At 53.4% G+C, this 24073-nt stretch overlaps 11 protein-coding genes across 11 annotated transcripts; 5 read left to right on the top strand and 6 right to left on the bottom strand.

The window, feature by feature from the left end:
- Window positions 1-1829: 1829 nt before the first annotated feature.
- Window positions 1830-6651, top strand: BDV14DRAFT_204003 (uncharacterized protein; the record flags this gene model as incomplete). The annotated part of the gene is made up of 5 exons (XM_073774416.1): window positions 1830-1927; window positions 2030-2450; window positions 2520-4005; window positions 4053-6302; window positions 6353-6651. The coding sequence occupies 5 exons, from the start codon at window positions 1830-1832 to the stop codon at window positions 6649-6651; spliced, it is 4554 nt and encodes a 1517-aa protein (XP_073624116.1).
- Window positions 6652-6838: 187 nt separating this feature from the next.
- BDV14DRAFT_204002 (putative aminotransferase family protein (LolT)) lies at window positions 6839-8385 on the top strand (the record flags this gene model as incomplete). Its single annotated transcript, XM_073774415.1, has 3 exons — window positions 6839-6917; window positions 6970-7573; window positions 7644-8385. The coding sequence occupies 3 exons, from the start codon at window positions 6839-6841 to the stop codon at window positions 8383-8385; spliced, it is 1425 nt and encodes a 474-aa protein (XP_073624115.1).
- Window positions 8079-10325, bottom strand: BDV14DRAFT_181031 (amidohydrolase). The gene is made up of 2 exons (XM_073769997.1): window positions 9960-10325; window positions 8079-9886 (listed from the first exon to the last, which is right to left on the bottom strand). The coding sequence occupies exons 1-2, from the start codon at window positions 10133-10135 to the stop codon at window positions 8446-8448; spliced, it is 1617 nt and encodes a 538-aa protein (XP_073624114.1). The 5' UTR covers window positions 10136-10325; the 3' UTR covers window positions 8079-8445.
- Window positions 10326-10366: 41 nt separating this feature from the next.
- Window positions 10367-12528, bottom strand: BDV14DRAFT_181030 (putative RING finger domain protein). The gene is made up of 4 exons (XM_073769996.1): window positions 12130-12528; window positions 11529-12079; window positions 10973-11482; window positions 10367-10896 (listed from the first exon to the last, which is right to left on the bottom strand). Exons 1-4 carry the CDS (start codon window positions 12235-12237, stop codon window positions 10716-10718), a joined length of 1350 nt encoding a protein of 449 aa, XP_073624113.1. The 5' UTR covers window positions 12238-12528; the 3' UTR covers window positions 10367-10715.
- Window positions 12511-13665, bottom strand: BDV14DRAFT_181027 (mitochondrial fission 1 protein). The gene is made up of 4 exons (XM_073769995.1): window positions 13548-13665; window positions 13480-13498; window positions 13336-13429; window positions 12511-13252 (listed from the first exon to the last, which is right to left on the bottom strand). Exons 1-4 carry the CDS (start codon window positions 13567-13569, stop codon window positions 12926-12928), a joined length of 462 nt encoding a protein of 153 aa, XP_073624112.1. The 5' UTR covers window positions 13570-13665; the 3' UTR covers window positions 12511-12925.
- A 107-nt stretch (window positions 13666-13772) lies between these two features.
- Window positions 13773-14579, top strand: BDV14DRAFT_128790 (kinetochore Spc24 family protein). The gene is made up of 3 exons (XM_073766053.1): window positions 13773-13829; window positions 13887-14284; window positions 14343-14579. Exons 1-3 carry the CDS (start codon window positions 13803-13805, stop codon window positions 14518-14520), a joined length of 603 nt encoding a protein of 200 aa, XP_073624111.1. The 5' UTR covers window positions 13773-13802; the 3' UTR covers window positions 14521-14579.
- Window positions 14487-15709, bottom strand: BDV14DRAFT_128794 (uncharacterized protein). Its single transcript, XM_073766054.1, has one exon. The coding sequence runs from the start codon at window positions 15584-15586 to the stop codon at window positions 14639-14641; it is 948 nt and encodes a 315-aa protein (XP_073624110.1). The 5' UTR covers window positions 15587-15709; the 3' UTR covers window positions 14487-14638.
- Window positions 15710-15719: 10 nt separating this feature from the next.
- BDV14DRAFT_211238 (med21 domain-containing protein) lies at window positions 15720-16508 on the top strand (the record flags this gene model as incomplete). Its single annotated transcript, XM_073776050.1, has 2 exons — window positions 15720-15876; window positions 15951-16508. The coding sequence occupies exons 1-2, from the start codon at window positions 15835-15837 to the stop codon at window positions 16506-16508; spliced, it is 600 nt and encodes a 199-aa protein (XP_073624109.1). The 5' UTR covers window positions 15720-15834.
- On the bottom strand, window positions 16472-20132 carry BDV14DRAFT_181023 (SNF2 family N-terminal domain-containing protein). Its single transcript, XM_073769994.1, has 2 exons — window positions 19762-20132; window positions 16472-19710 (listed from the first exon to the last, which is right to left on the bottom strand). The coding sequence occupies exons 1-2, from the start codon at window positions 19946-19948 to the stop codon at window positions 16931-16933; spliced, it is 2967 nt and encodes a 988-aa protein (XP_073624108.1). The 5' UTR covers window positions 19949-20132; the 3' UTR covers window positions 16472-16930.
- Window positions 20126-20999, top strand: BDV14DRAFT_181021 (uncharacterized protein). The gene is made up of 2 exons (XM_073769993.1): window positions 20126-20268; window positions 20449-20999. The coding sequence occupies exons 1-2, from the start codon at window positions 20223-20225 to the stop codon at window positions 20640-20642; spliced, it is 240 nt and encodes a 79-aa protein (XP_073624107.1). The 5' UTR covers window positions 20126-20222; the 3' UTR covers window positions 20643-20999.
- Window positions 21000-21029: 30 nt separating this feature from the next.
- Window positions 21030-24041, bottom strand: BDV14DRAFT_181019 (1-phosphatidylinositol 4-kinase LSB6). Its single transcript, XM_073769992.1, has 2 exons — window positions 22192-24041; window positions 21030-22138 (listed from the first exon to the last, which is right to left on the bottom strand). Exons 1-2 carry the CDS (start codon window positions 23683-23685, stop codon window positions 21311-21313), a joined length of 2322 nt encoding a protein of 773 aa, XP_073624106.1. The 5' UTR covers window positions 23686-24041; the 3' UTR covers window positions 21030-21310.
- Between the last annotated feature and the right edge of the window lie 32 nt (window positions 24042-24073).

The following is a 24073-nucleotide window of genomic DNA, read 5'->3' as shown; positions in this document are numbered from 1 at the left end:
GGCTTGCCCAAGACTTTATTCCGTTCGATTTCCACGAAGTCCCAAGGCGTCACCCTGGCTCATTCCATAGCTCCATTCTGTACTATGGCAAACACGGATGAAGGCATCCAGAAGTTTCGGGCGCTGGTTTTGTGCTACAATCTGGGACTTTCAATGCGTGAGCGAGTCACGATGCAAATGTCCTGAGCTGGCAGCAGCGAGCTGTCGGTCCAAGCAAGAAAGCAAGCAGCTTCACCAAGGTTCGACCCGGGATATCGACCCATCAAATGACCTCTTGGTGTTCAAGGTGTGGTTGACTGCATCCAAGATTGCACGCATGTGCTTGTCCGTAAGGGATGGCAGGGTTGTCCTGGTTAAAACCAGTCCAGGTCCCAAGTAAAACGGGTCTCCTGCAACGCAACGCTGACCGCAGCAAATCGGCAGGGCCTTGGTCTCAAAAGCCGTTGACGCGTCTGGATTTCAATAACTGGAGCGAATCGTGGCCAGGAACGCGTCGAAAAGGGAGCTGCAAAGCTGCAAGTGTAGGAGTACACAGCGAGGCTGGGGTTGGATTGCGGAGAGTGCGTACCAATAGCATTCCAAACCTTCCCCGCGGATCATGCTATTTCTGGCTCTGGCCAGGATATGGTATGAATGAGCAGCATGGATAGTGAAGTCCAGACTTTGGCAATCACTGCATCGTGCCTTGGTTATGCAGACCGCAGATGGTACGAACGGGAGTTGTGCTGTCCAAGAGCGGAGTTTGCTTTTGAATCCAGGGCATCGGTATCAACGCAAAAGCAAAAACAAGGATACTAGACGTGATTCATTGGATCAGTACGGAGTGGTGAGAGCTGCGTTAAACTCATTCTGATCTATCTTGAGGGCATAGAAGACCCTGAGGGACTTGACATGAGTCGGAAAGCGATTTGGTCTCGATACCCAATTTGAGCAAGCAAATAACCATTTAAATCTGCCTCTCCTTTGTCATGCCTTGAAAAAGGCTTTTTTCAATATTGTTATACACACCGCTGTCGAAGCGACACGTCGACCTCAGGAGATTGAAGCGTTTGTGTCCAAAGCGCCAGTGGCTTTCGCGCGTGGCATTACGTATCTGTAGGTCTGGCCTAGAGCAAAGACTACGCACCATCTTCCAGGGCTCTGGAAGCTCTATTGTCTTTCAACCTTGAAAAATTAAAAGTGGAATCATAGCTTGATTTCTATAGTCTGTGACTACTTCAAAAAATAATACTCTAGAAAGCCGTCTTCAACATCAGCAAAGGCGTCGGTGGCTGCCGCACTCCCAGGGCGCTTTACCGAAGACGAATGATTTGTGTGTGTTCGCGGCATGGCTTGGATAAATTTCATAAAATTGGGGGTTGGCAGTGAATGACAGAGAAGTGGTACGGACGTGACGTCGACGGTACCACTGGTGGTAATGCCACGGCCCCAGCTAATTCGCCGCAGCCTCTTCATTTTTCTCAGGAACTTCGAGCCTCCAGATCTTCTTCTCGACTTGGATCGTCTAGCGCTTCTTTCGTCTCGACTTTGACCTCATCCCTCACTCGATCTGCCTCCAGCAACCTCTGCCAGAGCACGTACGTGACACCTTGACTTCGCCATCTTCCCCTGCATTCTGTCCGCTGCTCCCCCCCCCGTCTACCTAGCTGGTAGATTCCTACTCTTTCCCACTTCCATGTCCCGTGTCGACTTGTAACACTCGCACATTGTTCCGTGACCATCTGTCTCTAACTTTTAGATAGCTCAAACTCTCGATTTTTACCTCTTCTTTTCCACCTTTATCAACCTTCGGTTTACCCATTGTCCTTTAGCAAGCCTTCCACGACATAATGCCGACGCCACTCCCCTCGAGTTTCGCTTCGGCCGCCGCTGGCAACACCCAAGACGCCTCAAGCAGGAGAGCTGATGGAACCGCCGGTGGAGAATGGTATGCGGCCCAACATTATTTTTTTTGCCTGCTATCTCCTGCAATAAACAAAGGCTGCTTCTGGATCTTGTTTCCCTCGCGACTGACGTATTGACGGTCCAGGTCTCGCACTCGTATGAACGGAGCAACACAAACCTTTCGCCGCCCATCGGTCGCCACAAATACCTCCCATACTCGCGAACCACCCTCTGCCACGACCCCGACCGGCGGGACCTATCCTTCGCACATGTCCTCGACCCTCTCGAGCGGACCTCGCAACGGAGCGTCTGTCGACACTCGTTATTCAAAAGAACAGCTCCTCGAACTGTATAAGGCACAGCGGGATACTGGGATTTTGACTAAGAATGTTGCCGATTATTTCGTTGCCGATTGGAACCCTCATATTGAAACACCAGCGGTAAACGGGGCTTGGGGGAAGCGGGATGACCACAAGGACAATTCTAATGGGCCTGAGGTGTGCTGGGATCATGGTGGGCAGATTGAGCCTTTGGGCTTAATGGATATGACCGATGACGAGAAAGAGGTTTGTTTCGCCGCTCCTCTTGTCTATGTCTGCGGTCTATACTCGCAATAAGCAGTGCTAATTTTGTAGATATTCTCCGTCTCGGTCAATTCCCCACTGAAGCCTCCTCCCACAAACGCCGCCAAAGAAAATACAACCACCGGCGGCCCTGGACGCAGGACTTCGATTTCTTACACGCAAGGAAATCCGAACGCCTACAATACCTCGTCTCCGACAGCAAGACCGGGACCTAGGCGTCGGGAAACCGGCGACTCGATCGGGAACCCCATGTCCCCCACGACCGGCGGCTCTCGTTTTTTCCGCGACGAACCGCATACTTCGACTCCGCCTCCGTCTCTGCTACGTCGCAAGACCGATTTCCGAGACACGACATCGGTTTCCAAGTGGGAGGAGAAGGAAAAGGAAACTCAAGGCCGTGAAGCGCCAGAGACTTCCTCGCCATTCGGTTCTTTGAAGCGCAGCTCGACGAACCCTGTGGCGCTGCCTGGTTCATCTTCTCCTTGGCCTTCCGCCTCCCAGAGCGCCAACTTCTCGCCTATGGGTGCATTTGGAGCTTTCAACTTGGGTAGTTCCAGCGCTGCGAACACTCCAACCACCGAGAAGAAGCCTGGATTCGGAAGCCTGCGTGGAGAAAGTCGTCTGAAGGGGCTGTTCTCCAAGGACAGCTTGGAGGACATTTCTTCGATCAGGGAAAAGCCTTCCATGAGCAACCTGGAACGCCTGGGCGAGAGTGAAGCGGAAGGGCGAGCCGGGTCTCCTTGGGGTGATCAATTCAAGACCCGCGCTGGCCGAAGCGAGACCAATCCATTCTCCGATGAGCCTCGAAGCGGCAGCGCGGCCCTCGGAGGCTCTCAGGACGTCAGCATGCCTTCTCAGGGAGCGGACCAGCTTGGATTCTCCGCCTTTGGCATGACTTCCAGCATTCCTGGCTTCCGTGAACTAATGCAGAGTCATGAGAACTCGCGCCACCCGACTCCTCACCTTCACGGACGCGAACCTACCAGTCCCACCAACACAAACCCTTATCAAAGTCCTCACGGCGACAGAGGGGATGTGGATGACGTGGACACTGACGGTTCCGAGATCCAAAACGCCAGTCACCCTGGACTCAGTGGTCTGCGCGATTCGGCTGCGTTCGGCTCCATGCGTCGCGTGGGCTCCGGAATGGATCTGCCTTCCATCGACCGCAGCCAGAACTCGAGCGTCGTTGGCAACCGAAACTTCAGCAACCTGGGTGGTCTTGGTGGTCTTCCTTCTCTCGGTACTACTGGATGGTCGACTGCTGGCGCGGTCGGTACTCCTACTAAAGAGAGGTCTGCGTTCGCTGGAGGTTTCGGAGATCCCATCTTCGGTTCGATGGCTGACCTCCAGTCTCCCGCTCTGTCGACTCTGGGAGGTGGCGGACTTTTCAGCCCTCACACTGGAATCTCTGGCACCGGCAGCATTGGTCGCTCAAGCAAGCTGGGTTCACTCTTCCCTCAAGCGATGCAGGAGCAGCTGCAAAATGAGCAGCCAAGGCAGGATCTGGGCAGTCTGGATGAGACCCAGCCATCAGGTAATTGTCCTTCTCCGTCATGTCTAGACCGTTCTAATTCTTGACAGATCTCCAAACTGAAACGCCTGCTCAACCGGCTGCGACAACATCGACTTCGCACACCCCTGTCTCCGCTGTAGGCTCTCTTCCTGCCTCTATGGTCCAGGACGGACAGACCGGACAGGCTGGCGGCGCTGGCTCGGTTCCTACAGCGCAGCAGCGTACCATGGTGATGCCAGACCGTATGCGCTGGATTTACCGTGATCCTCAAGGCAACATCCAAGGCCCCTGGACTGGATTAGAGATGCACGATTGGTTCAAGGCAGGCTTCTTCAGCCCAGACCTCCAGATTAGGAAGCTGGAAGATCCGGAGTTTGAGCCGCTCGCCCAGTTGGTGCGCCGCATCGGCAACTCGAGGGAGCCCTTCTTGGTTCCTCAGATCGGTGTTCCTCATGGTCCCGAACCCAATGCTCCCACCTGGGGAAGTACTACTGCTCCTACTGGCTCTGCCCAGCCGCCGTTCCCTGGAAGCTTCCCAAGCTTTGGCACCACTTTGACGGCCGAGCAGCAGAATGCCCTTGAGCGTAGGAAGCAAGAGGAGCAATATCTGATGGCTCGCCAGAAGGAGCACCTTGCGCAGCAGCAGGCTATCATGAAGCAGATCCAATTTCAGCCTGGAGTTCCTGGCATTCACCCTCCTCAGCTGCAGCACCACTCCAGTGCCCACAGCCTTCACAGCCAGCCCAGCTTTGGCAGTATTGCTTCACCCATTGGGTTTCAGCCCTCCCCGATCCAGGGACCCATGCAGCAAGGTCAGCAGCAGCAACCTGGCTCCGGCTTCTTCGATGCCCCAGGCACGATCCGGCCGAACCCTTTACCCAATGTTGGCTCTCAGATTATCGGGACGGATTTTTTAGACAGCAGCCAAGAGCATCTCCCTACGCTGCTAGATCGTTTGAACGTGAACAACAGACCCGATCCTTTCGCGTTCGGCAGTCCGACATCCCTCGCCGCTCGGCAGCCCGATAATCTTTTTCCCAGCCCGCAGGTAGCCACCATGCTTCAGGACCGCGCTCGCCTGCAGCAGGAGCAAGAGCAGTTTGACAGCACCCACGGTGACAGCTTGTTTGACCAGCAGGCGCGTGAGGAGCGACTCCGTCAATTTCACGCGCTAAGGGCTCAGGAAGGTGAATTTGGCATGCGCACCGCCGAAGGCTTGCCTACTCAACCGGTTGCAGCGCCCTCCCAGCCAGCTGAGGACGAGGCAAGCTCTACTCTAGAGGAAATGGGTTCGTCTATTGTCGAGGAAGAGCCCGTTCTCACTTTATCTCAGCAAGTTCAGAAGGCTGCTCAGGAGCAAGAGGAGCAGGAGCAGGCCAAGCAACAGGCCCAAGCTGCTAGTGAGAGTGCCTGGGGTGCCAAGGGCGACTCGGCCATGCCTCAACCTTTCCCTCCTCCTCCATCCGCCTCTCCTCTTCCTGCCCCGGCCGCTCAGCGCAACCGCCAGAACGTCGCCGAGTCTCTTGCCGCCAACTCTCGCTCCCAGACCCAGACTCCCGTCGAGGCTCCGGCTACTTCTATCGCACCATGGGCCAAGGAGGCAAGCGAGGCTCCTAAGTCCAAGGGTCCATCTCTCAAGGAAATCCAAGAAGCCGAAGCTCGCAGTGCTGCGCAGCGCGAAGAAGTTGTGGCCGCCGCTCGCCGTGCTCAGCTTCTTGCCGAACAGGAACGTCTTAGCCAGGCTCAGGCACAGCAAGCCCCTGGTCTTCCGTCCAGCGCCAACTGGGCCAGCAGCGGATCTCCTGCCACTCCTACGTCAGCTGGCTCTGTGTGGGGAAACACCAAGGGCGCGGCTACTGCAACGACTTCTACGGCAAAGAAGACTCTAGCCCAGATCCAGAAGGAAGAAGAGGCTCGTAAGCAGCGCCAGGCTGCTGCCGCCGCTACCGCCGCTGCCGCTGCTGCTCAGACAATTGCCTCGACTACCCCTGCTCCCTCTTCCGCTGGTAAGCGCTATGCGGACCTGGCTAGTAAAGCTCCCGCTGCTTCTCCAGTCAGCGCCGGCACCGGTGCTTGGACTACGGTTGGAGCCAGCGGCAAGGCCAAGGCTCCCCCTGTTGCTCCCACTGGACCTCGCTCCACCAGCGGACCTGTTCCTATCGCGTCGTCGCCAGTCCGTCCTCAGCCGGTGACCGCCGCCACTGCAGCCCCCCGTGCCCTGCCTGTCAGCACACCTTCTAACCCCAGCCGGGCCATGGAGGAGTTCAACAAGTGGGCCAAGCTGACCCTCGGTAAGGGGCTGAACAGCAACATCAATGGTATGTTTAAGCTTTACTTGAAGTTTAGGATTCAAACTAACTTTTCTTAGTCGACGACTTTGTTCAGCAGCTGCAAATGCTCCCCGCCGAGGCAGAAATCATCTCCGACTCTGTTTACGCCAACTCACAGACGCTGGATGGCCGCCGATTCGCGGATGAGTTCATTCGTCGTCGTAAGCTGGCTGATAAGGGAATTGTGGAGTCGGTCTCGACCAGCGCTCTCGCGGAGAAGAACGGCGGGGGATGGAGCGAGGTTGCGAAGAAGGGCTCTGCAAGCACACCGCGCGAGGAAGACACCAGCAGCGCAGCATTCAAGATGGTGGCTCCCCGCAAGAAGGGCAAGCGGTGATCGAAGGGCGTGTGGTAGTGAGTCATGTATGATAGTGGTAGTAGATAGTTTACCTGGTTGGAATTTTGTATTTCCACTGCAGTTAAATGGATCATGGTCCCCGACCCAAGAATTCTTCAACTTTCCTACCTACACCTGGAATTTCTTTCCTTTTCGTATCTCTTTCTTCATTTCTATACACTTCAAAATGCCCTCCCCAACCCCCTTCGGCAACCCCATGAAGTCGCAATTCCTCATCGGCCCCAACTACCGCAACCTCAACCACGGTCTGTCCCCGCATCTAACCGCCCTCCACTAACACTGACACTGACATCACAGGCTCCTTCGGCACATACCCCATTTCCCTCCTAGAAGCCCAACAAACCCTCCAGAAATCTCTTGAGGCGGCGCCAGACATTTTCATCCGCTACACACAGCCTCCCCTTCTCGACAAATCGCGCGCTGTCCTTGCAAACCTCCTAAATGTCCCTGTCTCGGACTGCGTTCTCGTCCGCAATGCCACGACAGGCGTGAATACAGTCCTTCACAATCTAGCAATCACACGCGAATTAACGAGTAATGATGTCGTTATCTACTTCGAGACCGTCTATGGAGCCGTTGAACGGACATTACTTGCCCTAAGGGAAAGCTGGGGTGTTCAGCTTCGGAAGGTCAAATACGCCTTCCCATTGGAAGAAGGCGAACTCATTGCGCGGTTTAAAGCCGTTGTCGAGGGTGTGAAGAGGCAGGGCCTGAACCCAAAGGTAGCAGTCTTTGAAACGGTCATTTCAAATCCCGGTATAAGGTTCCCGTTTGAGGAGGTCACGGCTCTTTGTAAAAAGCTGGGGATCCTGAGTTGTATTGATGGGGCGCATGGGGTGGGCATGATTAATTTAGATTTGGGGAGGCTCGGGTGTGATTTTTTTACGAGTAATTGTCATAAGTATGTACTTTCCATTCTGTTCATTTCTTCCCTCTTTTTCGTATGAATTGGTTATTGATGGTTGAGTTAGGTGGCTATACACCCCCCGCTCCTGCGCGGTACTGTACGTCCCCGAGCGGAATCAGCGGTTTATAAGGACGAGTTTGCCTACGTCTTGGGGGTATATCCCTCCGACACCTCCGCCTGTCCCCGCATTTTCAACAGCAGCCTCATCTTCCTCAAATTCAGTGGGTGAAGAAGGCGAGGAGCTTCTCCCCTCCGTACTTCCGGACAATGGCAAAAGCCCCTTCATCACGCTCTTCGAATTCACGGGGACAACAGATGACAGCGCGTACTCGTGTGTTCCAGCCGCTATGAAATTTAGAAAGGAGGTCTGTGGTGGTGAGGAGAAGATATATTCTTACCTTGAGGAGTTAGCAGGGGAGGCGGGGAATGTTGTTGCCAACGCATTGGGGACGGATATTCTGAGGGCTGTTAAGGGGGGGAAGGGTGGGTTGGGATGTAGTATGGTTAATGTGCGACTACCGATTCGTGTCTCTGACGAAGATGAGAGGCAGAAGAAGCGAGATGGTATCGTGACCGTCCGCTCAGCAGACGTGAGTCCCCTCGCGCACTACCTGCACGAGAAATTGATCGAGAAGGGAACATTCGTTCCCTGTTTCCAACACGGGGAGTGGTTTTACACGAGACTCAGCGCACAAATTTATCTTGAGAAGAGCGATTTTGTTTGGTTGGGAGATGTGCTGAAGGAGATATTGGGTGGTGCGGAGGGGTTCTTGGGGACGCTCAAGGTCCCCAGGGCTAATCTCTAGACTCTCGGCTTATATACATAGATGACCCGTACTACCAAGGTAGACAGACTAGGTAGTTAATCAAACAGAAAAAAACACCTTCCGTCCCCCAAAATACGTCTCTGCAACATTCACGTCCAACAACCCTTCAGCCTTCCAAGGACTATCCCGCTCAAGAACCACAAAATCAGCCTTCTTCCCAACCTCCAAAGTTCCAACAACATCATCCGCAAAACAACTATACGCTGACCCTTTCGCCGCAGCACTCAATGCCTGCTGCAAACTAAGCTTAAACCCCTCATTAACAACCTCAGTACATTCCGGCTCCCGTGCACTCCGTCTCGTCGTAGCCGTATACAGATTCCTAAGCGGATGATGCGGCGCAGTCGGTGAGTCCGTGCCGATAGCAACATTCGCGCCGCTTTCAAGGAACTCTCTATACGCAAATGCACGCTTTACGCGCTCAGGACCGAGCAGTTTCGGCCAGGCGCGGAGAATCGCGGGGTCTGCGTGCACGGGCTGGATACTTGCTGTTATACCCAGGTCCGATAGACGCTTTGCGTCGCCGGGCGATGTGAGTTCGAGGTGTTCGATTCTGTGCCGCTTTGAGGGAGCACCTGGTGGAGGGGCGACGGTTTCAAGAGCGTTTATGGCGATTCGGACCGCTTCGTCGCCGATGGCGTGAAGGGCGCATTGCAGTCCTGCTGCGTCGGCGCGCTGCACGACCTTGGATAGGACATCGAATTCCCAGAGCGGCGCGGGGGATGCACTGTTGGTGCTGTATGGTTCTGTCAAAGCCGCAGTGCACGCATCCACAACGCCATCGCAAATGACTTTTATCCCGGCGATGCGGAAATTAGGTGACGTTTTCTTGTTGAACTGTTTATGCAGGGCGATGGCGCGATCAACTTGCGCAAGGACATCCTTTTCCTCTTTGGCTGGGGATATTATCCAGTGGCATGCCAGTCTCATGAAGACCTCTTCCTCTCCTTCCTGATACAGTTGACTCGCAACGGCCCAAATATTCTCATCCGTCGCCATCTCAACCATCCCCGTATACCCGGCTGCATTATACGCCTTTATCGCATCCACAACGGACCCCCTCTTCTCATCATCAGTCGCAACCTTCGCAACATGAGGCCAGACAATCGTCACGGCAGCAGCCTCACTCAATAACCCCGTTGGATACCCCTCACTATCCCGTTCAATCATACCGCCCTCAGGATCCGGTGTGTCGTTGTCCACACCTAAATCTCTTAACGCCGCGCCGTTACACCAAGCAGAATGCAGATCCTTTGCATCGATGAAGATCGGTCTTTCGTCGAGGTCATCGATCATGGAAGCTAGTGCTAGCCCATCTGTCATGGAGTGCATCCACCCGCTGCAGAAGAGGCGCGGGTTTGATGAGGCGGGTCTTGTCGCTGCGCCGGCGGATATGGCACTGCGGATATCGAAAATGGAGGTGCAGTTGTCTAAGGAGATTTTAGAGAGCGAGGAGCCGAAGAGGAGGAGATGCATGTGTCTGTTGCTCTATCGTTAGTACAGTCTACAGCCGTCTTGGAATTGAGTGGGTGATAGAGTGGGTGTATGCGTACCCATCAATAAAGCCAGGTAGGACTCGTCGCCCGCCGAGGTCGACTGTTTGGTCGTGGTCATTGGGTGCATCTTGCTCGGGACCGATATAGGCGATTGTATCGTTTTCGACGAGGAGGGTGGCTGTCTCACTCTCTGAGACGGAGGCGATAAGGGCGTTGCGGTAGAGGGTTTTCATTGTGACTGTTGTTGGTAGGTATGGTGGGGTTGATTGAGGGAGAGAGTTGGAGAAAGAGAAAGAGAAGAGTAAACAGTGGTGCGGGGAAGTACTAAACTTGAATAATGTAGAAGATGAAGGTGTAGAGAGAGCAAGATGAAGCAGATGCAGCAGCTTATCTAGTACTGGATCTTATCAATCTATTCCTGCAGATATTGGCTGTTTCCTTAATGACCAATGGATTTGGTAGAGATCTAGATCGCTTTACTCCATATTTGACGACAGGAAGGAGATTCCGAATCACGCCACTCAATACAATAACTTCGCTTGATTAACAGTGTTAAATATAAGAAAGTGAAAAGAAACAGTAGGATATCATTGTCATCAAGAAATAAATACATCAAAAAGTCCCTCGCAAGTCTTTCGTCAATCATGGTCTGTGTCCGTCCCAGACTCGCTCAATCAAGTCTATCTGCTATTCAAGCCAGAAGCTTAGAAGTTAAGGAGAAGCTTGAGACATGTGAACGACCAAAAGAAAAAAAAGTGACCAAGTCCTAACGCCAACAACGTCCAACAAAACAGTTAAACACTACGGTCACCATCATCCACCTCCGCCGAACCGACTGCGCACCCATCCTGCCCAGCCTCCGCCTCCATTATTCGACTCTTCACGGTTTACCTGCGAAGTAGACTCTTGTTCTCTGTAAGAATCATAGGATGGGTAGGCGCCGGGTGCCGATATTGAGTTTGAGCGTCTAGTATTGTTTGAGATATTTTGAGGACTGTATAGATTGAAAGCGATATCAGCGATCATTCCTGGATTACGAAGGGCTGGGCCGGTATTAGGAGCGCACTTACGGCGCTGCGTAAGGTGAAGTCGGATTAGCATTAGCACTCGCACTGGAAGCCCCGCCGTTATTCGCATCACTCGAATCAATCCCGCGTCGACAGTGAGGGCAGGTATTGTGCTGTGTCAACCACGCTTCAATGCACTGCGGATGGAACCAGTGGGTGCAGGGGAGCACCGAGACCTCATCCCCTACTTTGACGACGTCCATGCAGATAGAACACTCGGATGAGCCCTCTGCACCGAGCATCTCCGTTGTGGCGGGCTTCTTGGGCAGAGCATGAATGGCGTCTTCGGAGGCTGGTGGTGCTGCGTTGCGGCTTCCGTTCTGTCCGAATAGCTGTGTCACGACCCGGTCTAGCTCTTCCTGCGAATATACTGCGTCGCCGTTGCGCTCGATGTTGAACATTGCTGAGAGAAGAGCCCCGAGTGGGGTTCCCCCGTTCATAACACGTACATTCGGACCGCCGTTTCCGCCAGCTTGTACCTCTCCGAGGTCGTGGTGTAGGATCTCAAGGATACTATAACAGTTAGTAGAGAACAAGGTATGGACTGGGAAAAACTCACTCTCCCAAAGTTCGCAACGGAGTGCCCATAGGCTGAGGCCCATCGGCATCCCGAGGCGATAAACCACCAGACGGCGGCTGGTTCCAGCCCCCATATGTAGTCCTCCCTCCAGCCATATCACCAAATCCACGAGTCGACGTATAACCCGTTGGTGATCTTGGTCCACCGCGCGCCCGTTCTCGGTTGGCTTCACTGATAGTCCGGAAGAATGAATCAAGGCCCTGCATCGGGTCCGGGTTCATCCCCCGCTGTGCGCCGCCTGCTCCGCGGGGCTGCATTCTCTGTGCCTGGAACGAGAAGCGAAGGTTTCCGCCGGGGGATCGGTACGTTCGCTGAGTATACTGGTAGCCTGGGCCGCTCCATCCGTGCGTCTCGTCATCGTCGTGAGGTGTACGTGCCCAGGGGTTATGGTCTGCCCATGGATTAAACGGAGAACGAGGAGGGGACGGCGATCGATGGCCGGGGAAGGATTCGGGGGGGTCGGAGTGTGAGGATGAGGCTTCTGGTTCGGAGTCGGTGTCGAGTTCTTCTGGGTCAGGAGGAATCTCAACCTGTGATAATCAGCATGGTATAATTAAAAGGCGCTGAATGCGAAACTCACGATCTCTGTGAATTCTGAGCTGCAGTATGGACATTGTAGATCCTCTTGCACGTTGCGGGGCCATACTCGCCCGCAGGCATGGCAAAGCACGCGGTCGCCTGTATCCATGGTGGATATATGTGGGAGGGATCAGATGAGAAGGAGAAAGAAGGACAAATATAATCTGAGAGAGAATTTAAGACAAGGATAAGAGGAGGGGTCGAATGAGACACTTGAATGAGACCAACCAGTCAAGCAATAAAGGCGTTGTTCATGACTTGAAAGTTTGGCAGGCACCAGCTGATATGGTCATTTTGCTGTGAAAGAAAAGGGTGAATAGAGGACAAAGGGCAGATTAATAAAGACGAGGCAGAAAGGATACTTGACGGTTTGAGCAGTGATGGATGAGCTGGAGTTTCTTACTATCAACTGAGTAACTAAGTTAACTAAGGCCCAGTGCCCGCCGCGCTGTCTGTTTGAATGACGTTAGCATCCGAGTGGCGCAGCCAACTATACACTGTATACATTGAGCCTCGTCTGTTTGCCTGCATACATGTTTTCCACTGACTACATTCACATATTCTTGTACATAATAACAGATGAAAGAAATTAGTAGAATTATGATGCGCCTCGAGGCCGTCCTCCTCCGGTCGAGAACGCCAAGTATGATGACATGCTAACAACCCAAAACTCAACCCGAAACAGCAAACAACCAACAAACATACAAGAAGTTAGAGCAGAGAGACGGATATCATCGTCAACGTCGTCAAGTATATACAGATCCGCCACCGACATGTAGATATATCTGACCGTCCGCTTACCGCCGCTGTCCGCGGAATAGAATGCCACCTACAACCCCCGCAGCGAGGGCCAGCCCTCCAACGATGGCGATTCCAACGAGACCCTCCTTCGACACCTTGTCGTCAATCAATGTCCGCAGACTTGCCGCTTGGAGGTTTCCGGGCTCCTTGTCAATGAGAAGGTCGTTGTATCGGCGGGCCTCTCCATAGTTGCCGAGCTTGTAATTGCCCAGGGCGAGGTAGAAGAGACATTCACGACGGCGTTCGGGGTGGGCACGGAAGATTTCGGACAGTAGACGGACGCCTTCTTGTTGCTCTTGTCGGGAGTTGGATTTGATCAGACCCTGCAAGCAAAACAGCTGTTAGCTATGATCTAGGGATGCCGGTGCCCGGGCGGCGGGCGGGAGTGAGGGAGAGGCCAGCATACCCAGGCGTAGTTGAACTTTGTCTGAACACCAACATAGTCGCCCTCCTTCTCGTACTGTGCCCGCAAAACCTGCAGCTCTGCAGGCTTCAGAGGGCTGTTCCTCGTTAGCTATGATCAACCGGTCAAAGCGGAGAAAAGCTGTACCTTTCAGCATCTGCGGCATCTGAACTCTGTCAGTAGTAGCTCCCACAAAGCAGGCTGGGAATACATACAAGGAAGGTTTGAAGAGGTCATTTTGTTCTGAGATTTTGAATACCAGGTGAAGCTCTGCTTCGTGTCAAAAAGTCTAGTCTGCAAATGATGTCAGGAAAATAGCCAGGCAGCTCGATAAATGACGAGGCGGTGCACGTGGAGTTGTGGCGGTTGCCCTCCCAACCGTATCCGTAATACGCGATAAATACATCCCCTCATCTCGGCTTCATTTCACTCTCCGCGGTCCTCTTCTTCAAGAAGACATACTATTCACCATGTTGCTCGACGAGAATCCCTCTACTGTAAGTCATTTTTCGCCTCACTTCGCCTCACTATGACCTAGACTAATGTTTTCATAGCTCATCCACCACACAATCGGCAACTTCAACATCGCGCCGGACAAACAAGCCGTCTCCCGCATCAATGACTCCCTCACGACCCTCCAACAATCGCGCGACCTGCGCATGCGCGAGGCCGAATCGTCCCTACGGAAACTCTCCCGCCACTTGCAATCCCTAAACACACAACATGAAGAAGCCGTCGCCGCGCACGACGCAAGCAAACACGCCGGGGCAATGGTCGAGCTGGACACGAAGAAATTCCGCATCGCCAAAGCCGCGTCGGAACTAGAGATCGAAAGCGAGCGACTGGAGAGCGAGCTGGAGATGCTGAAGGAGCGGTTGGCCGATTTAGAAGCTCAGGGTGTCGAGGGTGATGAGACGACGAGGCGAGAGAGGGAGGCTGACGATGCTATCCTGTATGTTCTTCAATCCGGAATTGGACCGTTGAACCTGGCTTCGTGCTAACAGATGCAGGCTCCGACTGAAGATCTACCGGGCGTTGGGCATCGATATTGAGCCGGATGAGGCGGGCGATTTCACCAAGGCTGTTATCCGCAACAGTCGCAAGGGCGACGTCCACGTTGTCAATCTGGATCCGAAGTTCTCGCGCTTTTTCTATTCGAATTATTTTTGGTCGACTATGCAGGGCTGAATCGGTTTTTGGCGTTCGGTGTGGACAGATACCCAATTGATTTCATGAAGTTTATATGCTGGTTCATTATGGATACTATACATGGTCGTAGTATTATACATGGGAGAGCAAGGCTAGGCTACCTGTCCAGCAGACTCCTAGCCACTACTTTCCTCTCCTCATCCGAGATCATAATCGGTCTCATCCCCGGCACAACTCTCTCCACGGCATCCAACACCTCCTTCGCTGATATTTCCCCTAACCCATGAGCCTGCCACTTCACCATCCATTCCTCCTCCAAAACTCTCATCTCCTCCTCAACCTCATCCATACTCTGCACCTCCCTCCCATCCCACGTCAACCTAGCCTCCGCCTCACTCTTCGCAGTCCCATCCTCACTCACATCTCCAATACCCCCAGCACCACCCGAATACAAAACATCAACACCCAACCCACCAAGCCCAAGTCCAACCCCATCAATCCTTCCATTCCAAAGAACCTGCCGAACCACCCCCTCCCGCCCAACCATCATCCAAACAAGCGGCATCCCACTGCGCCCCATCGCCTCCCGAACCCCCCTCGTAGCCTCCCTAGGCGACACCAAAACTCCCGCACCAACAGGCCCATCGCGCCCCCGAAAATGCCTCGCCGTGACTCCGTCTAGCTCGCGTACTATATTCGGTCCGATCTTCGTTTTCAATGCTTTACATTGCACGATTACACGAATTGGAGGGTCGAGGACGGGTCGCGGGCCAATGTGCCATGTTCCTTGGAGATCAACGCCGAGGTCTGATCGGCCGCCGACGCGGTGGAGGTTGAAAGCGCTGGCGCGGAGGTGTGATTGGACGGTGTATTCGTAGTGGGTGCCTTGGTAGGTTGTTGTTGATTCTGGGAGGGCGGTGCGTGCGGCGTAGGAGAGGAAGGATGAGAGGGAGGTATGCGAGGCGGATGGGTTTGGGGGTGGAGGGGGGAGTTGGAAGAGGCGGCGCGTGAAGGGGGTTATGCTTGTGCCATTGAGGGGTTTAGTTGTTGTTGAGAGGCATCGTAGGGATGGTGGGGAGGAGAGGAATGAGCTCTTTAAATTCATATCTCGACATTCTGTATAGAAGCAAATATGTAGAAATAGTTGTTCGTTGAAGCTCCTGGGGCTGTCGCAAAGCTTCGTGGGCGGTGAATCTCCGCTCCGCTGCAACTCCGAAGGTTATCGAGGACGATGTATCCGATAAGGATTCTTGAACTTCATCTCACTTCGTCATCTTGGATAAACATCAAGATCTCCCTCACCAACTACATCTTCTCCTCCCAGCCTCTATACAAAACTCGAGGCCATACGATATGGCGGACATCCTAACCCAGCTCCAAACATGCCTTGACCAGGTACACTCCCCTTCTCCTCACCACTACCCACACACCCTATATCAAAGGCAACATAACAACTAACAAAACAACAGCTCGCAACCCAATTCTACGCCACAATCGGCTACCTAACAACCTACCACGACAACTCCCCCGCAATCCCACCCCCAAACCCCGACTCCGCGCCTGCCCTCGCCAAAATCCAGAAGAATTCCTCAACCCCTCCTATCCCCGCTAGTGCGGCCGCAATACTCAATAACACTTCTCAAGGGTCGCCCTCTGCCGGAGGAGGAGGAGGAGTTACACCCGGTCCCGCAACAGCAGGAGGCGCAGATGGCGCAGAAGCAGCAGGCGAAGAGGGACTCCCGCCGCGCCCTGATAGTCCGAGGACGTTTGCGGCGAGGCAGAGAGAGTTAGCGCGGGACCTGGTGATAAAGGAGCAGCAGATTGAGTATCTTATTTCCGTGTTACCGGGTATCGGGTCCTCGGAGGCAGAGCAGGAGAAGAGGATAAGGGAGTTAGAGGTTGAATTGAGGGGTGTTGAGGAGGAGAGGGAGCGGAAAGTTCGGGAGTTGAGGGTTCTTAGGAAGAGGGTTGAGGGGGTGTTGGGGGGTGTGTCGAATGGGATTTATGGTGGTGGTGGTGCGCGATGAGAATGATACCTGCATCCTATTTTCTACGAATTTGATTTAGTCAGCGTCTTGAACTTAGGTTCCTCTTTCATGATGAAATTGTTGAATGGTTCATTATGATAGCTATGCCCGTGACTTGCGTCGTAATATCTCTGTTCTCTTCTAGGCCCATTATATGATGCGTGGCATGCAAAGTCAAGTCAAGTCACATCACGTCGTGAAAGAAAGAAACAACATAAGGAAGAAAAAACAAAAACCTGGGTATCAATATGTATGACGAAGCCAAACCGAATGGAAGCGAACCTGACCTGACCGACCCGTCCAAACGTGACCAAAGTAGCAGAACAAAACAAGGGGATGGAAATGGAAATGAAACAACAGCGGGAAAAAATTGTAATAACGGCGCATGAACAACTGCAGGCTCCTCGAGCTGCTTGCGTCGTTCACTTGAATAGAGTGCGGTACTCTCTCATCCTCTCCTCTTGAACCGCAGCCTTATCGAGCTTGCCGCGGTTCAGACTCATATCGGCGAGCTGTTGCTTCTTCTTCGCCAGCTCGGAGATCTTCTCCTCGATGCTTTCTTTCATGAGGAACTGAACTGTCGTTACTTCGCGATTCTGACCGAGACGGTGAACTCGGTCGATTGCTTGCGCTACCGCAGCTGGGTTGTACTGCGGTTCCATGATGTAAACGTTAGAGGCGGCTGTGAGGTTAAGTCCGACACCACCGGCTCCAATTGTCGCGAGGAGGATGGTGATGTTATTATCACTGCGGAATGTGTCTAGCGCCTTGTTTCGCGCTGCCAGTGTCATAGTCCCATCGAGGCGGACGAATCCTGTGAGGCCTTGGTCTCGAAGAGCGATCTCGATGAGGTCGAGATGGGATGTCCAGGCTGAGAAGACGACACTCTTTAGCGGTGCTTCGCCCTCGGGGAGCTTAGTGCTTTCCTCGGCTGTTGCGAGGAGGTGTGACATTAGGGCTTTGGTTTTGGTGTGCGGGCCTTCGTACTCGCCGAGGGTCTTCGCTTGCTTCTTAGTCTGCTTTGAGCGGGCTTGCTCGAGGATGTACTCTTCCAAACCATTCACCGTAATGGTTGAGTATGACGCTGGAATCCAGCCTTCGCAGACGTTGCATCTGACATCGAAGGATCCGGGGCCGCCGAGCTGGTTGTCAAATGATGGTTTTGAGCTGGCGAAGCATTCCGGACAGAGGATGTCGTAGCAGGGAAGGATGATGGCGATGGCGTCGTTCTTACCGGGAGCAGCGGCTCCGTTAGTGTCTGCATTCTGGTCTTCCAATCGCCTGCTGCAGATGGCGCAGGTATCGGCTGAGGACTCCTGCATGAGGGTGAACATTTCATACGCCTTTTTATCCACGGCCCCTGGGACGTCGTTGGAGCCTTCTTCGAGATCAATGGCATCATGCACACTCATGCCCTTGATCCGTGCTCGCTCATCGCTATCTAGCAGCTCCTTTCCATGTGCGCTGACCTGACGAAGAATCATCATGGCCTTGAGAATGTGATGATACATTCTGCCCATCGTCTTGCTCTTCTCTTCTCCTGCAATAACGCGCATCATCACATTAGACTCCTTCCGGAAGAACTCATGTAGCTGTTTCTCTGCTTCGGTGAACTCGAGCATGATGATCTTGTCGCGCCGCGGTGGCAGATCAATCTTGTCCTTTACTCTCCGCAGGGTGAATGAATCGACCAGAACGCGCAAGCTAGCAAGGACAGTGGCGTCACCAGTCTTGAACCGACTAAGTATGTGCATCCCAAAACGACTCCGGTCATCATAGGGATAGAGTCCCAAGAACTTGGTGACTGATAACAGATCTTCCAGACGGTTCTGAATGGGTGTTCCTGTGACGGACCAGCGCCGCTGCGAGTTGAGCTGGAAGATGGCCCTTGTTTGGGCGGCGGTCTGCTCCCTGATTGTATGCGCCTCGTCCAACACAATGCGGAACATATTCATCTTATTCAATGGACTAGCCCCTCCTCGTCTCTTGACTTCGCTGAGAACAATGCTGTATGTTGTAATGACCAAGTCATACTTGGACAGTTCGTCCACGCTGTTGGTCCGAGAAGACCCGTGAAAGACGTAAAACGAGACTGAATCCTCCCGTAAATGCTCCTTGATCTGTGACATCCAATTGTTGACGGTACTCAGAGGAACAACTAGCAGAGTGGTCCTCGTGTTGCGGATGCCTGGTCGGCTCTTGATCAGCTCGGGAGATGGGATGCCACTCGCCCATTCTTGAGCTTGTGTGAGGGAGGAAACAACCAAGGACAAAATGCTCAAAGTCTTTCCCAGACCCATCATGTCCGCCAGTAGTCCGCCAAGGCTCTGTGGTGGTTCCTCATCCATAACGATACCGCTGATGATTTCTCGGTATTTCTTCGCTCCGTTGCGATGGTATTCCTGCCTCCAAAGAGAATTGTTGTCCTCCTCATTGGGTCCGAACTTGCGAGGTTTCTCTTTTTCCGTCATAAACCACAGGGCCTGTTTCTGGTGGGGAAGTAATGGCGTCGTGACGAGTGGTGGGGGATCCAGTTCGAGTAGGTCGTCAGCACTGTGAAGCTGATCGAACATTTTCATGACGGCATCATTGACTTCTTCGGCCGTCCTGACTTCATAGTTAACCCCAGACCTACTCCGCGGCGTACCAGTCGGCGCATAGTTTGGTTGCATGCGTCTTCTCTCAGCATGGGGATTGAAAAGAGGAACTCCTTGTTCCACCGCAAATGGAGTCGCAAGCCAAACGTTGTGCTGACCAAGATAGTTTCCAACCCTCTCGGCATCCTGACGAAGGCCATACAGATTGACTGACGCTCTATAAATCGATGAGCATTCATTCCACGGCACTTCGTTCGGAAGCTTCCTGCGCCCGTCAAGACGGGCGGTAATCTCCACACTGAGAGCTTTGGAGTCCAACAGGGGTACTATGACGGCGGCGGTTTTGGAATCGATCACGCCAAAATTCTTTCCGTTAGGATCGGATACTTCTATTCTGTTGTTCCCTGAACCCGCCTGTCGATGAACCCCGAGCTTCATTGATGGCCAATGGTTCGGATCAACCACCAGCGCTTGTGCGGACGGCATTGGGATCAATGAGGCTTGAATGGTCGCATTTTCCAGTTTCCCATAGCACACTCTTTGCACACTCAGGTCATTCGAACCAGTAACTTGCAAGTCGTCGTCATCGTTGCTTCCTGCTGCATCTAGAATCGTCAGCGTGGATCGCGCAGGTCGAGGCGCAGCTAGCTTCTTACCAAGAGTCAGATCAACAACGTTTGGCGTTATTGCAGTAGAACTCGAAGTCTCCCCATCATCCTCCCTCATGTACTCCCCCAGCCCGCTGTTTCCGGTAATAGGACCTCGTTTCACTGCTCCATTCTGTCTCTCGTCCAATTTCACCCTCTTGTAAGGTGTTCCCGTACGCCGCTCTACCCCGTACATGTTCTCGATCAGCCTTCTGTGCCTGAAATCAACATCGCTATCTAGTTCTGTCGGATCCGCGCTTCGCTTGCTGTCGCTGGTGTCGACTCCGGAAGCATCTGTGAACTGGAAGTCGATGTCTGGCGTTGCTTGTGTCCATGATTGCGGTGAAGCGCTCGCGCTGGTCGAGCCGGCAGAGGAGGCGTACTGCGGCCGCGAGATCGGGCTCGCGCGGTGCGCGGACGGTGGGCGCTGTGGACTTTGGCGGTGGGCGACAGAGGTACCAGGAGGGGCAATGGACGGCGCGGTGTTTCGGGGAATGTTATTTGCACCTTGCTGGCCTGTGACATCTTGTAAACTTTCTCGGTCACTCGAATTCAAGTCGCTGAGATCATCTGGGGGAGTGGGGGATCGTCGAGGGGAAGACGGAGAGGAAGTCGCAAGGCCAGGACGGGTTTTGGGACCATGGTCAACACCATGTTCGGGCTCGGATGAAGGCAAAAGGGGATCTGGATCTGTACCATTTTTCTGTAGCTGTTTCTTGTACGCCCGAGGGTTAAGCAGCATGTGGGCGTGGGATGCCATGATCCCTTCCCTCTGGCGGCTGCGGGTGACGGCGGGGGGCGTGAGTTGTACGTTTGTGGGTATGTCGGGGCGAATGAAACGAGCGTATCATATGAGAATCAGAAGATCCAGCGCATCAAGGAGATCGTGAAAGCGGCAGCCTGCGTGGGGGGCATGCGAGTCTTATCGGGAGTCGGGAGGGATGGGACTCGAGCGATGACGAAGGGCGATGAAGAGAGGAGCGTTCTGGGCGCGGAAAGTTCTATCGCGGAAGGTGAAAGCGCAAGAAGAAAGAAGAAGGAGAAAGAGGAACACAAAAAGGTAGGAAGAGGAAGTACGAGAGAAGAGAGACGAGCGAGAAGGTGAGGTTGCGATCAGTTGCCTCGAGCGTTCAAGGTGATGTCGCCAAGAGGAGATTCCGATAAGATAATGGCCACTCTCACTTCCCTCACTCCGATGTTCAGTCCGATCTCATCTCCGACTCAGCTCTCGCTCACTCGGCTTTCACTTGGATTATTTGAAAGAAGAGAAAGTGATTCCTCCGGGGATCATGATTATTAGTGAGAAGCTAGCTATATGTCTATATACAATACAACATCAGGGTGGCATTTTCCCAACCAAAGCCGCTCCTCGCAGCTAATAGACTCCTCATGCCTGTTTGCCGTAAGACGCTAAATGTAAATAAGATGAAGGTAATGAAGTCATGATGGGGTAGTTTGAGCGGTAATAGAAAAAAGCAGTGATAAGAAGGGGAAGGTCATGCAGTGGTCTAATGGAAACGAAGTCCGCCCATGAAACGGAAAAGCAAAGGTAAGGATGTCAGCACCAGGTAAAGACAGGGTTTTTACTCTTGACGGCCTCTATCCGCTCGACAATCACCTTGCGCTGATTGCCTTCCATGCCCTCGGCAGCCGCGTAGCCGAGGTCGCCCTCCAGGTCGTCGCTACTCCAGATGAGGTGAGCGCCGCGGGTACTTGAAAGGGAGCTGTGCTTTTGGTGTTTGTTGCCAGGTCGCGGGGGTAATGATGGCCAGTTCCGTTCGCTGTTTCTTCTCGGGCTGAGACCATCGGCACTGTCGCGACTGAAACCGTAGTCGGTGGAGCTGGCGGTTGGCGGACGTCCAGAGTCTCGGGAGGTTCGGCCGCGAGACAATTCAAAGCGGTTGGGGTTGGGTAGCTCGCTTGGGGGCGAAGAGAGTCCGACGAGGTCCTCATCGGCCATGGAAATAGCGGCACCAATGTCCATCTCTTCATTGTCTGGGTCGTAGCGATTGTCGTAGCTCCTGACCTTCTGTCGCTGTGCCTCGGTTGATGGTCCGCGAAGAGGAATCGCAACAGGTACGTCTACCAGGTCATCCCAGACACAAACGCGGGTTCTCCGAGTGAGTTCAAGGGGACCATGATCTGGCTGTTTCAATGTTTCAACGACGTTCCATGCTTGGCCTTTCATGACGGCGATCTGTCTGGCAAACATGCTCTCCTTGAAGTCATCGTCCTGCGAAAAGATGCGGCGTAGGGCCATCTGTGTGCCACTCCACCAGGCGGTCGAGGTCAAAAGTGGGAGGAAGTGTTCACGAGTTTTCTTGGAGAAGGGCTGGCCAATCAAAGACACCGGGAGGAACAACCAGCCGAATGGAAAGCTTCGCCACTAAGTGATTGTTAGCAAACAATAGATATATCAGGGTAAATTTGGGAACGCACGGCATCAGGGTGTTTCCACGGCCACGACAGACTGTTATCAATGGCACCGATCTGAATAGACGCCTGGGGCTCGTTGGAATTCAACGGAGTTCCCGTACGGCTCACAGCCTGCATCGTCTCATGCCGTCGGTATGGGTATGATGGGGAATGAGGCTTATCTGAATTTACAGAAACTGGTCGGGGGGGTACCAAATAATCGTCATCGTCCTGTTGGGATTCGTTTGTCTTGGGAGGCTCCGCGACGATCGAAACGTCTTCTGTTTTCCAGTCAATTTTGATCATCCAGTTGTCCAAGCCGCGGTCCGTGTTTCGCATAATGTAATCCAGGATAACCAGTTTCTCCAATTCCTCCCGAAAAGACTGTTTGAGGTTCTCGGTCCAGTAGAATCGTCGTTCGGTTTCGTCTTGTGGAGATGGTGTGCGCGCGTACGCCTGGACCTCTTCTTCCTCCTCTTCTTCATCATCGGACTGAACCCCAGAAGGCCTGCAGGCCTCGTTCCATGGGCGCTTCTTGCGCTTTGGTGCGTCCTGTGCACGGAAACCGGTATTTGTCTGATCGGGCCAAGGGTGCTCCCTCAGGAAGAGATTGGCATCTCTGTAGCCCTTCAAGAACACCTGAAAACTACCAGCCTTTGGGGGAAGTTTCTTCTTGCCCATCCAGGCCTTTCTTCTATCCCAGAAGTCGTAATAGAATGATTTCGAAGAGAGCCACACGATATCGGTGTACGGGACCATGTGGGTGCGAAGGCGATCGTCGAGGACGTAGGCGGCAGCCTCGGAGACGTAGGACAAGTTGGGAATCAAACAAGCGCGCCCGAAGAAGCAGGGGAACAGGTTCCGATGAATCCATTTCGTCCATTTCGGATTGCGGGATGCATAGGGTTCTTCATCTTTCGGTTTGAACACTCCGACAACTTTACCATCGCTGTTGCGCGCGAAGTAACTTCCTGAACTGCCCTGAGAGATCATGCGCGGGTGCATGCCCATTTCTATGGCCACCCGCACGCTCTCTACAACCTCCTCAAATCCATCTCGAGCTTTCCGCGTAGCCGCCTCAACCTCCTCGGATTCCAGCTCTTCCGCTGTAATCGGTGTAATGCCATTGGGAGCTTGGAAGACAGAGTGGTAGATTTCCAGCTTCTCCTCCTCGAGTGTTTTCCCTTTGACGCGGTGGATCTTGAACTTATTGGCGAAGTCTTCCGCCCAGCGCTCGAGACGAGCATTAATCGCTTTTATGTCCACCGCCGAGTTCCGTCGTGCTCTTCGATGGTGTCCGCTCGATCTCCGTCGATACTCCGGCGGTGTCGCAGGGACTCCGGGCGGCAACGAGCCTCGAGTTGAAATTGGTTCATATTGTGTGCCGTAGGGGTTGGCTGTGCTGGATGTATGGTACAGGTCATCGTCGTCCGAGTATTCGTAGGGGTCGTTATGTCTATCTTCCTCCTCCTGCGCCAAACGGGCATAGCCAGACGTCGCAGGTCGATTCTTCGGCATGATTCTATCGAATGAAACAAATAATCTTGAAATAAAAAGGGTGAATGAAAGGCGAGAAGATGAAGCCGGAGATTAGGAGTAAGAGAGAAAAACAAAGCAATTCTTTAAGGCATCACCATCGCAGGGTTCGAATCCGGGGTATAAAAAGGGGATGGAGTGAGAAGGCGGTAATGCCGGAGAGAAAAGCACGGGCAGAGCGAATCGAGGATGCAGGAGACGAGTATAAAGGAAATCAACAAGCACCGGCAGCTGCGGCAAGACCCGTCATGGACTCGGAGCGTGAGAGGGAGGTAGGGTGGTGGTGTTGTTTTGCAGAAAGAGGACAGCTGCAGCAAAGGGAGGCGAGAACCCGGCCACGTCCACGTCTGTATGAAGGACTGCCACTGCC

This window comes from Aspergillus stella-maris (assembly GCF_047715825.1).
Source record: "Aspergillus stella-maris strain CBS 113639 unplaced genomic scaffold BDV14scaffold_68, whole genome shotgun sequence".
In the NCBI taxonomy this organism is placed as follows: Eukaryota; Fungi; Ascomycota; class Eurotiomycetes; order Eurotiales; family Aspergillaceae; genus Aspergillus; species Aspergillus stella-maris.
The sequence above is the reverse complement of the archived record's forward strand: the minus strand, read 5'-3'. Positions and strand labels throughout refer to the sequence as shown.

Excerpts from the sequence above, each read along its gene's own strand:
- BDV14DRAFT_128794 (XM_073766054.1), bottom strand. The coding sequence starts at position 15,586 with ATGAATTTAAAGAGCTCATTCCTCTCCTCCCCACCATCCCTACGATGC.
- BDV14DRAFT_181023 (XM_073769994.1), bottom strand. The coding sequence starts at position 19,948 with ATGTACGGGGTAGAGCGGCGTACGGGAACACCTTACAAGAGGGTGAAA. Across the intron at positions 19,711-19,761 it reads CGTTGTTGATCTGACTCTTG|ATGCAGCAGGAAGCAACGAT; the intron begins GTAAGAAGCTAG and ends TGACGATTCTAG.
- BDV14DRAFT_128790 (XM_073766053.1), top strand. The coding sequence starts at position 13,803 with ATGTTGCTCGACGAGAATCCCTCTACT. Across the intron at positions 13,830-13,886 it reads TCGACGAGAATCCCTCTACT|CTCATCCACCACACAATCGG; the intron begins GTAAGTCATTTT and ends ATGTTTTCATAG. Across the intron at positions 14,285-14,342 it reads GAGGCTGACGATGCTATCCT|GCTCCGACTGAAGATCTACC; the intron begins GTATGTTCTTCA and ends TAACAGATGCAG.
- BDV14DRAFT_181019 (XM_073769992.1), bottom strand. The coding sequence starts at position 23,685 with ATGCCGAAGAATCGACCTGCGACGTCTGGCTATGCCCGTTTGGCGCAG. Across the intron at positions 22,139-22,191 it reads CGTGGAAACACCCTGATGCC|TGGCGAAGCTTTCCATTCGG; the intron begins GTGCGTTCCCAA and ends ACAATCACTTAG.
- BDV14DRAFT_181027 (XM_073769995.1), bottom strand. The coding sequence starts at position 13,569 with ATGACCTCTTCAAACCTTCCTT. Across the intron at positions 13,253-13,335 it reads CAAAGTTCAACTACGCCTGG|GGTCTGATCAAATCCAACTC; the intron begins GTATGCTGGCCT and ends TTTTGCTTGCAG.
- BDV14DRAFT_181030 (XM_073769996.1), bottom strand. The coding sequence starts at position 12,237 with ATGGATACAGGCGACCGCGTGCTTTGCCATGCCTGCGGGCGAGTATGG. Across the intron at positions 11,483-11,528 it reads CCGTTGCGAACTTTGGGAGA|TATCCTTGAGATCCTACACC; the intron begins GTGAGTTTTTCC and ends TAACTGTTATAG. Across the intron at positions 10,897-10,972 it reads ACTTCACCTTACGCAGCGCC|TCCTCAAAATATCTCAAACA; the intron begins GTAAGTGCGCTC and ends CAATCTATACAG.
- BDV14DRAFT_181031 (XM_073769997.1), bottom strand. The coding sequence starts at position 10,135 with ATGAAAACCCTCTACCGCAACGCCCTTATCGCCTCCGTCTCAGAGAGT. Across the intron at positions 9,887-9,959 it reads CTACCTGGCTTTATTGATGG|ACACATGCATCTCCTCCTCT; the intron begins GTACGCATACAC and ends ATAGAGCAACAG.
- BDV14DRAFT_181021 (XM_073769993.1), top strand. The coding sequence starts at position 20,223 with ATGGACGGCGCGGTGTTTCGGGGAATGTTATTTGCACCTTGCTGGC. Across the intron at positions 20,269-20,448 it reads GTTATTTGCACCTTGCTGGC|CATTTTTCTGTAGCTGTTTC; the intron begins CTGTGACATCTT and ends CTGGATCTGTAC.